Source organism: Leiobunum rupestre, chromosome 1 (genome assembly GCF_980474605.1).
Source record: "Leiobunum rupestre chromosome 1, qqLeiRupe1.1.hap1, whole genome shotgun sequence".
NCBI lineage: Eukaryota > Metazoa > Arthropoda > Arachnida > Opiliones > Sclerosomatidae > Leiobunum > Leiobunum rupestre.
Window position 1 is genome coordinate 39,091,497 of NC_143384.1, and position 15,127 is coordinate 39,106,623.

Genomic DNA, 15,127 nt, shown 5'->3' on the forward strand with positions numbered 1-15,127 from the left:
ATCCTATACTCTATTTAGTGGGCTTAAACCAAAATTAGCTCCTGCCATGTAAAAATATTGTTTATAATTGCTGAAATTTATGTTATTGACCAACTTATAAACGATCGAATCAACGCGAGGGGTATCTATAATTACCGCCTTTCTCATTTCGACGCTAGCGACATCTATTGAAAAAAAGACCTACTTCACCTCGAGCCGCTTTACTTAAAACAAGTTGGCAAGCCAAAATATACCTCTCCTCGGAAGAATTGTCCCTAATTGTATTAATTTATCGAGATGACCCTTAATGATATATCACCGCAATTTAGAGTTATTTACTGCAAACCTGATCCTGGTTCGATCCCACTCGGTATAAAATTTTAATTATAATTAAAATAATTGAGACGAAACAACCGAAATTAATTTATTCAGAATATTATAAACTAAGTAGTTACAACAGTGATTTAGACGTACTAAAACAATGCACAATTGAGTTTAACCCTCTTAACAGTACAAGTTTATCAATTAATACGAAGCCAATTTCAATGAAAGAAATATCTACAGAGGGTACTTGTTATTAGTTTTCTCACTTACGCAATACTTGACGCATCGTTAACGCTCATTTTATTTCAACACTCGCCCATGATGAAGATAACCTGGGTAAAAACGATACCCTTTCTTAGTTCTTCTTTAGATAAACCCTCGCCTCCTGCTATCTAATATTCAAAATTTACTAACTCTTATTTAAAAAACACTACACCAAATTCAATAAAACCAACCTCGTGGCATAAAACAATTCCTTGATAACAACAAAAAACCTACTTTAGACCATTCCACACAAAAAACAATAATTTAATGCTAACAATACCGCCCAAAAGCTCAACACAATCAACAAATTAAAATACAAAAGCCCAATCGACCAAATTTCGTAGCCAAAAATACCGATAGAAAAATATATAATAACAACCAAATCAATCAGGCTTCAGAGCAAAAATAATTAATAGAAAAATAAATAATAATAACCCAATCAGACTTCAGAGCAAAAATAATTCATAGAAAAATTTATTATAATAACTCAATCGATCAGGCTTCAGAGCAAAAATAACCTATAAAAATATTTAATATTGACCCAATCGATCAGCCTTCAAAACAAAAATACTTAATAGAAAATATATAATATTAACTCCATCGATCAGACTTCAAAGAAAAATAACCGGAAGAAAAATATAACGCAATCAAGCAACAAATTCCTTCAATAATTTAGAAACCCAACAATAGAACATTTCATTATAGCAAGAAGTGCGACACCTTACCATTAACAAACCGGAATTTTCGACGTTATTATTATGAAACTGGATAAGCTAATTAACACGTCGTACACACTGTAAAGGTTCCTCCAAAAATTGGCAATTTCCTGGAAAAAAATAACCTCAAACAAGATTTGACCTTTAGATTTTCATACGTAAAATATTTAGCTTTAACAGGTTCGCAAAAATTAAAAAACAAAGTTCCATAAACAATATATACAGGTATTGTATTAATCCGTTTAGTAAAAAAACCCGCCTTATCATAATGGTTCCTTTACTTTAATATTTCCCTTAGGAAGTCAATGGTTCGTCGGTGGACTATCCGCATTGATGCAATGCGACCCGAGTTCAATTCCTGATCACGATCAAATTTTACATTAAAATACTAAAATATTTAATTAAATATAAGATTAATATAATCTATAAATATTTAATGAAATATAAAATTAATATAATTTATAAATATTTAATGAAATATAAAATTAATATAATTTATAAATATTTAATTAAATATAAAATTAATATAATTTATAAATATTTAATTAAATATAAAATTAATATAATTTATAAATATTTAATTAAATATAAAATAATATAATTTATAAATATTTAATTAAATATAAAATTAATATAATTTATAAATATTTAATTAAATATAAAATTAATATAATTTATAAACATTTAAAATTATGTAGAATAAATTATAGTACCTAACGTTATAACTTTGTAAAGGACATTCGCCAAAGCTGTTCTTTAGAAAAACACCGTAACTTAACAAGCGTTGGTGGCTGAGTGGTTAGAGTAAATCTCTTGCACGAGGCAGCCCCGGGGTCGATTCCCAGCCGGCGCCAAAAAAAAGGCAAATCCCGCCCGATGCGATCGCAAATTGATACTAAGACGAATAACGTGTACAATAGGTGGAAACCCTGCCATTGGACGTTGAGAGGTTGCATAACACTCAGCACTCGGTCCGTCCCAAAGTCATTAAGAAGAAGTTGGAGAAAAAACGCCCGTACAAACTCAACACCCACAACCGTTACAACACGAACTCAACATTACAATAACGAAATATCCAATCAAACTGAATTAAAACTGTCGCGACGGTGAACGTTGACGAAAAAAATGCCAACCTAACCAAACCCAACCGCAAATCAATCCGTTAACGCTCACCGTCACACGCTGGTTTTGCCAACCCTTCGAGAAACTGCGTACGCAGAAATTTCGAGAAACTGCGTACGCAATGCAACCTTTGCACGGATAATGCGAATGCGTTAGCAGGACAGACAGACAGACACGGTGATTGTATAACCCCTCCTAGGGGACTTTGTCCGTCCCCTCGGCGAGGTAAAAACAGTGTTTATTCTTGTAAGTGTTACGACTAAGAAGGGACATTAAAATAAATTTAGAATTAATGTTTTAACGAAACATCATAACAAAAAATTATTATGATGTGCGATTCGAACAGGGTTGCCAAATTCCAAGCGCTGGATTATCGTACCGAGTTTCGATTTGGATAGTACTAGATTAAGAAGGATCGTACGGCTGAAAACCAGCCACTTAAGCCCAAAAGATATTTAAAGATAAAAAAAATAGTTTGTTAAACCTATTATGACGTATAATTTCGTTCACTTTTATGTAAGAAAAAAAACGTGGGAAGATATTTTGTGAATATTTCCGATTCGTGGCGACAATTATCACGCCCCCACCAAACCGCAAGAGTGTGTTTGGAAGTGGGAATCTGGAATCTGGGAGATAACCTTTGCTAAAGATGCAATATTTAAAGATATATACAGGTTTCCGCTCTAAAGAAAACAGTTTTTACACGGATCGTACTTTGGATCGTATTTTCTCGTAAGATCGTATTTTTGCCGTACGATCCAGGCTTCGGATCGTGCTTCGGATCGTATATCGTACCAAGGGTTCAATTATCGTACAAATACGATCCGGATCGTACATCTGGCAACTCTGGATTCGAATCGCTCTTCATAATTATTTTACCACTCTTTAATTTGGTATATAATCTCTTAACGTGTATAGAGTTTATTCTGGATAAACTTTGCGTACATTTTTTGTTATGATGTTTCGTAAACATGTTTCGTAACACTTACAAGAATTAACACTGTTTTTTCAGTTCGTAGAACTGGTTTTTGTATAATGTATGTCCCTTTTTCAGAAGGAGAAAAATGATTAAATGGAACGTAATAATTTTTATTTAGGTGAAACCAAATTGGTTTCATATGGAAACACTGTTTAGAACAGCGAAGACTTAACGAAGTATTTTAGTTTGGAATTTGAAGCGTATTTAGTGTTTTTACTAGGCTTAAATTTTATTACCTTGTTTAGTTGAACTGGGGTATCCTTTTAATGAAGTAAAACGAAACTTAGGCGAATTACCGAATTTTTTCATTTTAATTTTACTTTCAGTTTCAACTTTTTCTCTGCTTTTTATATCAAATAATTTATATTACTTAAATTTCTCGAATTCATTATCATGTCATTTTAATTCATTTTGGGCTCCCAACGCCATCTCGTTACAAAAAAAAAATTACTAAGAATTTTGGAATTGATGTATTTTTCACTTATAATTGAGCGTAGCTCAAGGGGGGCGCATTCAATATACGCGTTTTGGACGATTTTCCGAAACGGCTCAGAGAGAGAGAGAGAGTGACGTCATACGTGGGCGACCCACATTTATGGGTAGCCTATTTTTATATATGAGTGTCTGTCAAAAGCCAAATAATCAGGTAGAGGCTCAAGCACATTATTATTAGGAACAACTGTTTTAATATTTATTTATTGTAACTACGTTTTTATTATTAACCTAATATATAATATGATATGAAATGTATTATAGTTATTCTTAGCATTTATATTATTATTTAATATATATCTGTAATAGCATATGTAACAAAATCACACGAAACAATTATATATACATATATGTACTAATTACGTATATTATATACTTTTAATTTATATTATATTATCTTTACTTTTATTATATATTATATACTATTTATTTTTATGTATAATTTTCCTATATCATCCTGAATATTTTTAAAAATATTTAATGGTTTTTATAAATAGATAGTTTATGGTATGGTTACATATTTGGCTTGAGTTCAATATATTTTGGTTTAATATCCTTTTAATCAAGAGTACATTTTAATATAAAAACATTATGGTTGTGCTCATCACAATAACCATAATATTACATATCTAGCAATTTTAAAAATACTGCTCATTTAAGCGTACGTTTCTATCAAAGAAGATGGTAAAATGACTTAACAAAACATTTCCTATAGGATTAAAAATGTACTAATTTCCAATTACAATCATTTACACAATTACAATTCTTAATTAAAAATACATGTGATAAAGTTGAGAACATTTGATTGGGTTATCAGTCGTTTTTATTAATACTTGACTTTAAGATACATTTTTATCATAAGCATATATACACCCTTTCACTAAGGTAACGCACATTGAAAGCATTCCCAAAATCTTCATTATTCACAATATCAGGAACGGGAACGACTTAAGTTACAGTAATATAACTAGAATTTAAAATTCCCGAAAATCTGATAGGATTTGATTGAAGATTTCTTAGTTTTGTGGCATTTTTTGTATTTTGAAGATAATCCGTTATTGTTTTAAATTTCCCTTGGGACAGCCTGTTGTCTGAATTATTTCCTAATAACATTTCACAACCTCACAGATTCAGAATAGGAACTGATGTTTTTTATTTCAAATAATTGCGGGTTTTCCCAACACAATTTTTACACCCCAACACATTCCTGGCATGTTGTAGTTATATCACAGCATGGGCCAAATAATGATTATTTGGCCCATGATCCCAGAAACCCTAAAAGAAATACAAATATTATATTAAATGAAATGAAATAAAATTAATATATTAATTAACGTTATAAATAAATCTACTTTGCCAATTAAAGAAAAGTGCTAGGAAAAATTATCAACACTATTCTGTAACAGTTGAGCTGATATAAACATTTTCATGCCATGTAAAGGCTTAAGCGAAGCACTAAAACATTACTAAACAATAACTATTTTACAATATACTATCTTATAAACCGTAAAAAATAATCAAAAATATAAATAAATGGCCAGACGTACTTACTATTGACGAATGTAGAAGAAAAGTTAAATGTTGTTCAACTTCAAAAACAACTCCAAGGAATCTCAGGATGCGAGCAGCGAGCTGCGAATTTCGAGCGTCAGAAAAAAACCGCGACTCCCGTGAGTCCCGTTTATCGCCCACGTATGACGTCAAAATCGGGGCACAACGTCTCTCTACCCCCCGACTAGAAAAACCGTCTTTCGACGATGTATAGTGTATTTTTCTTTACGAACCTTGAGCGTAGCTCTCTTAGCAGCAAGTTCAATGGGAAAGTTTTGTCCGTTCGTCCGTCCGTCCGTCCGTCCGCCCGTTAGTAAGTTTCAAAGGAGGGGGGGGGGGGCGCAAGATAAAGAGGCATGGTATGAGCCACGGGTTGCGAGAGAGAGAGAGAGAGCGAGAGGGCGCTCAGCGGGGATAGGAGCGAGCTGTACGGGAACGTTTTGTAGAGAAGTGGAGGGGTGGGGGCTTTGATAATTCGCAGAAATTTCGCAATATCTCGAAAACAGTAATTGATGAGGGGAATCCCTTCGAGGGTTTTTTTTATTGAGAGATAGGGAAACTGGCAATGGTACTATAGGCAAAGTCATTGATATTATCTATATTTCCACCGATACTCGCGAGTATTTAAACGAGTTGCCACTTTGTGTGCTTGTTAATTTTCCAACATACTCAGGTCTGTCGTTATACAACAATCTGATACCGATCCCACCAGACACCGTTTCGTTTAAAAAGGGGTCAGCCACTTGTACTCGTAAGCAATTTCCACTGCAACTTGCTTACGCAATCAGCATTCATCGTTCCCAGGGCTTAACACTTGAGCAAGCAGTTGTTGATCTCGGACCCAACGAATTCGCTCTCGGCATGGCATACGTTGTCGTTTCGCGCGTAAAAACATTGGACGGCATAATTTTCGATCCCAGATTTAACGTAGAACGACTTTTGAAAGTCAATAGTAAGACCGGGCTAGCTTTCAAAAAAAAGAACTGGAGAGGCTGAAACTACTATGATATGAATGTCATAAAAATAAAAGTTATTACCTTAATTTCTTTAAATGTGTGTTCAATATTTGAATTATTTATATTGTCGCTAGCTCGATCCGCTCAGGTTTTTGTCAAAAATACCCGTTGGGGTGTTGTGACGCCCTGGTTATTTACAATAGTATTTAATTTCGGTAGTATTTCCAAAAATATTGTTCAAAATATGAAATTCCACTCTTTTTATTTTTGTTTCCTTGTTCACTCCGCTATACCCCGACGCGTGACGCCTTTCCCGTCTCGTATTCTCTCTCTCCCTTCTTTGAGAATCGACTGTCTCCCCCGTTGTCGCTCCCCAAGTAGCCGGTACCGCGAAACGGGAATTTGTTAAGAGCGTCGCCGAAAAAAATCGAATTTCTTTAAACTAATGATTAAGCACTTAAAAAAACCCATTAAATCGAAACATGTAAAAGGCACATGTTTCCGACGTCAGGAATCCAGTGGTGGTTTTAGATTTAGCCTAGGACCAATAGTTTTAGAGATATAAAAATAACAAGAAATGCATGTTAAACAAGTTCGCCAAGAAGGCGATAATATTATTTCGGTGCACGTGTTATATTGAAACAGGGAACATCAAATGATCAATCAATAATGAGAATCATTTAATAGTCGTCGCAGAAACCACTTAAATGTCGTCGTCGTCTTTCGAGCCGGCCGCGTTTCTGATATTGAAACGAATCGGTAATTGACCCCAGTCATTTACGCGGAAAATTACACTGGTAACAGTATTTTATAATTTTTCCAGTAAATTACGAAAATAGTAATTACCTTCATATTCGTGTATCACTGTTTCTTAAACCGTAACCGACGCGATAAATGTAAAAGAAAAAAGGATTTAAAACCCTAAAGAAAATTATTAAAATTTTTAAGTAAAGAAGACGTAAAATGTTTTAGCCTTAAGCTTGTTTTCCACTATCGCGCGTCATAATGTTATTTTCTTTACGCGCGTAAAAACGTTTGAACGTTTCAAAGCTGAGAAACGCGTCATTGCCCGCGAAAGTGGAAAACAAGCATTACACAACTGTCCCCCCCCCCCCCCCCCCGGTTTAAACAAAAACCACCCAGTAATAAATTTTTACTATTATACGTAAATATATTTCAGAACTCACGGTTCGTGGTTTAAATCCAGCATACGATGTTCGTGTACACTATAGGACTAAATGTTCTTCCTTAGGTTATTATTTGTCCGCCTTGTTTAATACAACGCAAAAACAGCTGTTTGACAATTTCCAAATTGCAAAGGCAATTGAGTACGGCGTAACACACGGGGCAACAGCTCTTTAGGTACACCATTTACAAATCCGAAGGAGGATATAACAATAATAACTTTGTAAATGTCTTCAAAACGTCCTCGGCCTTCCCCAAAACAAAGCTATAATTTGTTCTGGCCATTCATCAAGCGGCCCTAACAAGTCAACGATTTAAAGCCACGAATTATCCATTCTTAATATGGTTATACCCAGGTGCAGAAATTTAACGAATCAAGTAGAATAGCGAGTGACTTGTAATGGCCAAAAAAAGCGACTAAAATCCCTAAAATGTACCAGAAAAGATAAAATTGAACTATGCGCGTGCAACGCTGGTCAAGAAGGAGCTGCAAAAAGGGGGAGTAACGAGAAATGAAAATGGGAGTAGGAGAGGGGCTGTATTGTAAAACCAAAATTGAATTCGCCCAGTTAAAAGAGTTCAGTTACCACGCGACAAAGGTGAAAATGCCACAAACGTCGAAGGCGACACCAAACAACAGAACGAAAAGAAGTAGAGAGACGGCGATTGGGAATCGGAAGTTTGTGTCGAAACTAATTGTTTGGCTTTCTAGGTGAGCCTAGACATTTAGACTCTACATCGCGGATTTCACGAAATGGCTCTTCTGCTTGTATTTTTATAATTGTAATTAAACTATACCCCAAACCATAAGTAACATCATAACCATAAGTATGACAGCTATAGCTTTGCTATTTTTTTTATTAATACAATCTACTTCCACCACAAAAAAATACTAATAAATTAGGAGCGAACAGTCCTTTCTATAAATCCCTAGCTAAACCGGGAAAACACTTTCACAAAGGCAATATAGTGCACTTCCGTAGGACTTTCAAACTTATTTATTCCTGGTTTAAAAAATTCTGTTTACGCTCAGTCTTTTTATGGGTGTCACTTTGGGAAATACCAACCATTTTTTGGTTGGTATTTCCTAAATATATCAGAGAAAATGCCCAAGTCGTTCTGAAAATTTTACCAATTGTAGATATCTACGACTTTAGGATGTTCTGTTATAGAAGGCTTGGCTGATTTAAATCAACTTGATTAAAATCAATTTTAATATAGTATTTTTAAAAAAGAACATTTGTAGGTTTAAATATAATCTTTCTTGTACTTCCCAGGCCTAATGATTCTACCTGTGGGTGGGGATTCCACCAAAATAGGTTTAAAAAAATAAAACTTCTAGCTTAAATTGAATAAATAAACATATAAAGATTAAGTCTTTAAAAATTAAAACATTTATTTTAGGAAAAATTATGATACTAAATTATATAAAACTAAATAAATAAAAATCAATAAAAATCCGATTTAAATTTATTTAATTTTTTTAAATACAAAAATTGCCAACCCTGTGTTATAGGATTGGCTATATTTGAATTTCGTATAAATTACAAAACAATTGCAAAAACCAACTAATGGACCATCTTTGAAAAAGCCAACACGTCGTGGAATGCGTCTTCATTAGTTGGGAACAAATAAAATAAGAACAAAAAAATAACAGAAATACCACGTGTTTCGTAGGATTGATTCTAAATTCAAAAGTTTTGTTCTTCGGAACCACATTCGACCTTGACGAGTGTGTTCGTGTTCATTGAGACAACCTGGTTGTTATCCCCATTTGGCTGATATCCCAACTCTTCTAGTTTCACGACTGACGAAATACTCACAAGCTCCAAGAAGTCATAAAGGGGCTCTTCTTTGATGGCGCTAATATCGACTGCGAGGCTGTCAGTTCCAAGGATCGCTTCCCTCTTAATGGGTAGGGTCGCGGTTGGAACGGCGTCCGGGTCGGGGACTTCGGATTTTACGATGTGGGCGGAGTCAGATCTCTTGGTGCAAGATTGAATCTGTTCATTGGTCACGCGTCGTAGCTGCACCGAACAAGACCTAACTCCCCATTGACGACAAAGGATCTCAAACAGCCGTGGTCGTGAAGGTGTTCGGTGTCGTGGATCTGGGTCGTGACCGGTTGAAGCGCCACTTTGGATTCCTGGAAGACCATGAATTCGAAGGTGAGCTCGGAAGGTTCTTTTCGTGGCGAAGGTCTGGTCGCAAATTGGGCACTTCTGTGACCTTGCCCTCTGAGCGTGACGAACCTTTTCGCGGTGAGATAAATATATCTCGTATCTGGCCCGGTATCCACGGTTTGGACAATCAGTTGGTTTCTCGCCCGAGTGAGTTCTTTTATGGGAAATCAAAGTGGATTTTTGTGAAGATGTGAATTCACACTGGTCACATTGAAATGGTTTCTCGCCCGTGTGAGTTCTGTTATGGGTAATCAAATAGCTCTTTCGTATACATGCGTAACTACACCTGTCACATTTAAATGGTTTCTCGCCCGTGTGAGTCCTTTTGTGGATAATAAAACAATTCTTATATGCAGATGCGTAACTACACTGGTCACACTGAAAACGTTTCTCGCCGGTGTGAGTTTTTTTATGGGAAATCAAATAGATCTTTAGTGAGAATGATTTAATACACTCGACACATTGAAATGGTTTATCGACCGTGTGAGTTCTTTTATGGCAAATCAAATAACTCTTTCGTATACATGCGTAACTACACTGGTCACATTGAAATGGTTTCTCGCCCGTGTGAGTTCTTTTGTGTATAATCAAACGCTTATTTTCTGAACATGCGTAACTACACTGGCCACAATGAAATGGTTTCTCGCCCGTGTGAGTTCTTTTGTGTATAATCAAACGCCTATTTTCTGAGCATGCGTAACTACACTGGTCACATTGAAATGGTTTCTCGCCCGTGTGAGTTCTTTTATGCAAAATCAAACGCCTCTTTTCTGAACATGCGTAACTACACTGGTCACATTGAAATGGTTTCTCACCCGTGTGAGTTCTTTTGTGCAAAATCAAACGCTTCTTTTCTGAACATGCGTAACTACACTGGTCACATTGAAATGGTTTCTCGCCCGTGTGAGTTCTTTTGTGCAAAATCAAACGCTTCTTTTCTGAACATCCGTAACTACACTGGTCACATTGAAATGGTTTTTCGCCCGTGTGAGTTATTTTGTGCAAAATCAAACGCCCCTTTTCTGAACATGCGTAACTACACTGGTCACATTGAAATGGTTTTTCGCCCGTGTGAGTTTTTTTATGGGAAATCAAATGGCTCTTTCGTGAAAAAGCCTTTCTACACTGGTCACATTGAAAAGGTTTCTCGCCGGTATGTTTTCTTTTATTAACAATTAAATGTCCCTTTTGGTTCGTGGTAAAGACGCATTCAGTGCACTTGTGTTTCTTCAATTCTCGGCTGCTCATTTTGAAAGATTCACGATTCAAGGTAACACGAAGTCTCTTTTGGTTGATGAATCTGTCTCGCTGCTACGACTGGAAGGATTTGTTGCGTTGGTTTTCGATGAAGACCACTTTTAGAAAAGCCTGAATAAAATTAAATTCTTATATTAGCAATCACGAAATGTTTCGTAAAAATGGATTCGGTGGTCACCATATCTGAAAGTGATGATTGAAATTAAATATTGTTCAATAACATCAAAGGAATCAAGGATGTGAATTTTAATTGAATTTTAAACTCTAATTGCTTGAGGAAGATGCCGTAACAGACGCCATATTTAAAAAGAGCTAATTCAAGGGCAGACACAGCAGGCAGGGTTCAGTGCAAATGTTGCAAGGTCACAGGTTGTAGAATGTTGGGATGAGTATTGCACCACAGTTATGTAATTTTACTGATAAACTTATGTTAACAGGGTAGTTTTAACCATTCCGTAGGCCTAAGGAAAAATCTCTTATTTACCGGATTTTCGGACCTTTGTAGGCTTTATTATATGGAATCGCAGGCCCTAATGTCTCATAAAATTTTCGTAGGCCGTAGGCACTTTGCCCAGTCTGCCTTATGGATAAAGCGGCCCTGAATGTTAACTTACTCTCTGCTATTTGGGTGCGGTGGTGGAGCTCATTGGTGGGCACCGGGTCTCTGGAAGGCTGTCGATGATCTCGATTCCAAGCTGGCTGGATTCCAATACACTCTCAGACAAAAATTCGCCAATGATTTCGTATTTTTTAAAAATCCTGGATTTAAGCAAAGAAACAATATTTAAAGACAAAATCTACAAAATTCTCAAACAACATTTCGAAACCAGCAAATTCAGATAAATTTTATAAAAATAGACTAATTCAATTAAAAACCTACAAATCTTCTAAAAATTACAAATCCGCAAATTCCGGGAAAATTCCGAAGAATCAATTGGACATTGGGTTTCGGAATGCTCGACAATCGGGTTGGTACAATAGACTTTGAAGTAGGACTGCATGATTGGGTGAATAAAAGGAAAGGACCTCAAACTAGGCCGTAGTTAGGGAATTATTAAAAATAAGGTTTCAATAGCCTTCCAATAGTTTGTGCGAAGATTTTTATTTATGTCAAAGCTTAGTAGATATAAATCAGGTTTTTTAGATATTACATTTTAATGTTACCAAATTAATCATTGTCTTAATTTGAGCGAATGAAATAGTGCCTATTACAATATCGTTTCTCCGCAAAAATGCCAATAGTTGATTTTATAAAATAAAAAGTGGTCTTGCCCAACTTGTTAAAATGTTGCTCTTACGTCACAAGGCACAGCTTTATTAGTATATTTTGCGCACGAGCGATTTGCACGCGCGCTAAAAAAACCTATATTCCTCGCGACTGTAGCGCGCGCTAGTAGGCTTGTGAAAGTAAGAGACTGTGACGTAAGAGCAACATTTAAACAAGAAGGCCACGTTAGTTTATAAAAAGAACTATTTGTATAACGTTTTGTCTAAAGATGTGGAAAAAATTATTTCGTTGTTGGGTATCCGTTCTACACTGGGGAAAAAGTGAAGAACAGCCGTTGTATACTTAAATGTCAGTGACATCTTGTTGAATTTTCCTTGAAGGGGAAGAGTGTACCTTGGTGAACTTTGACACTAGATGTCACTAAGAATTGTAGTAGCTTATTTAGGATAATTTCTCTAAATACCGGGTTTGGTATATTCCAAGGATGGTTCAAATACAAAAAGTCAGCTAGTACACTCGTCAAAGACGTATGGAAAGTACAGTTTATTCTAGCGGGTAAAGCCTTAGAATTTTCCCTAGCAGCTACATTACTTTTAATCGCTCGCCCACCCTTCAAAGTTTTCCTTTTCGCCGAGCAATTATCAGTTGACTCTGCTAATTTTATCGATTTTCATACCGCCTTCTTTCGCGTTCAAAATAGTTTTGTGAATTTTAAATTCAATAGTTAATTAGCTATAAAACCTAACGAGTTGCGTTTTTACATCTACCTCACCAATTAACCAAAAATTTTATTGATTTCTTAAGCGCTAGAAATATGTTTGGTCAATGGAAATATAGTTTCATTAGTAAATATTAATTCGAAAGCCATTTTTAGAGTAGTTTTCCCTTAAATTTACTCGTACGAATAATATTTACGCCGCGGCCTAAGATATTACTTTGGTAGGTTTAAGTTGTTTCAAAAGCTGTTTTAAAATACAGCTTTGTTGGAAAAAGTGAAGTGGTCAGTCCGTTACGGTCTGCGGCGATTACAAAAGCCGTCCAGCCGCGTTCTCTTTCCTCTTTCGACACGTGACCCCTTGATTCATGCTTGACGCCGTCGAAACGCTGGGGCCTTAACTCCGAGAGAAAAACATACTGCATTTTACCCAGAAACCTTCAATTTTACCAAAATCTAATCTAGTGGATAAGACAATTTTTCCCGTAATTTATTAAAGTTTTAAAGTAATGTCTAATGTTTTACGCGGTAATTCCGTCCATAGATAATTTCTGTTTCGACTAGTACTCTACTACACCCTACACTTTATCTTTTCCAACTTTCAGAATTCTGGTAAATTGACCGTTGCCATACCGCAAAAAAATATTGAAAAAATACAGAAGTTATTCGTGGCGTGTGAAAATCAATTAGACTATTTTTAACAATAGGTCCTTTAATATGATGTATTATTTGTCAAGGATTACAGTTATGCAAAAAGGTTTATCCCCAATTTATTATTTAGAAAGATATGATAAATATAAAATTGTTATTTTACAGCAATGTTTACCTCGGAAAAGACGACGTATATCGAGATGTTTGTATGTGTTGGATGAGGTAGAACTGATGACGAATTAGATTTAACGGCAAGACATGACTAACTTTCAAAACGGTGCCAACCGAAAATGTTTTTTTTTTTACGTACGATTTCACTGGATACAATGTCAGCAGGTGGGGTTAAGATAAGCACCCAGGTGGAGGGAAACCTCCTTCGTGTGGGATTGATTCATCTGTCAGTCGCTATCCCTTGTTTAATTCGCACCACAAGAGACTATATTAGGTACTCTCCTCTAGGTCGCGTTATTGATGGAAAAGCTTGACTTGATTACCAGGAATGGGGCTGGGCTGGCACGGTGCGCCCCCAGCGCTCGAACGAAGTGAGTGCGCGGCGCCGTGAGGTGCCAATTCTTCGTTTACGAGTCCAGTTTTACTTTTTAATTTGGAACTTTGCCATTATCGGTTGTAGTTTTGCTTTAACCAGATAAATTGTGTTACTTTCGGTTACTTTATCTTGTTCAAATTTCACTGGGGTTGTGCGTTCTTCTGGTTCTCTTTTACTCAATTTTTCTTATATTTAGTAATATCTTGCCGTTAAATCTATTTCGTCATCAGTCCTACATCATCCAACACATACAATAAAACAATTTTACATTTATCATTTGTTTCTAAATAATAAACTGCGGTTAAACCTTTTTGAATTACTGTAATCCTTGGCAAATAACAAACCAAAAGTACCTATTGTTAAAAAATCCCATAAAGTACTTGTATGTCATGGCTTAGTTCATAAGAAATGGTTCCACATTGGGTTAGGTGCACCCAAGGTTACTAGAGATTTTCCCTAATATGAGGCGCAGAGGGTGCACCGCCTTTATCGGGGAAGTGTTGACTAATTGAGAATTGGTTTCTTCGTGACCGAAGTTTAGCTCAATATATTTAAATCTTACAATGCTCATCCGCATCCTTAAGATAAAACAAAACCAAATGAAAATATTAATATTTCGCCTACCTTTATTCATGAAATAAGACATATTTTGTAACAATAGAATAATTTCCTTTGGGATTTACGAGTGATTTTGTTTTGCGGTTCAACGTGCATTTTTCCCGGGATATATTGACTGTTAGAAATGATTTTACCTGGAAAATTTAATCGCTACCATAGGACACATGACGAACCAAAATAAAATGGTGCGAAACATAACTACACAATATTATATATCTAATATTTCTAAAATATGACGTAATCAGCAAGAATGGCCTTGATGTCTGCATTACGACAATTTGTAGATCTCCCACGTCTCTTTCGAGAGGGGGCCGTCATCTTCCTTTCTTTCATTTTTATTTATCTCTTTGATTTGGTATT

The 15,127-nt window shown here is 35.6% G+C and overlaps 1 protein-coding gene across 1 annotated transcript; it reads right to left on the minus strand.

Moving 5' to 3' along the window:
• Window positions 1–9,259: 9,259 nt before the first annotated feature.
• On the minus strand, window positions 9,260–14,866 carry LOC149962839 (uncharacterized). The gene is made up of 4 exons (XM_090164458.1): window positions 14,774–14,866; window positions 11,623–11,767; window positions 10,436–11,119; window positions 9,260–10,393 (listed from the first exon to the last, which is right to left on the minus strand). The coding sequence occupies exons 3-4, from the start codon at window positions 10,997–10,999 to the stop codon at window positions 9,260–9,262; spliced, it is 1,698 nt and encodes a 565-aa protein (XP_090020584.1). The 5' UTR covers window positions 11,000–11,119; window positions 11,623–11,767; window positions 14,774–14,866.
• Between the last annotated feature and the right edge of the window lie 261 nt (window positions 14,867–15,127).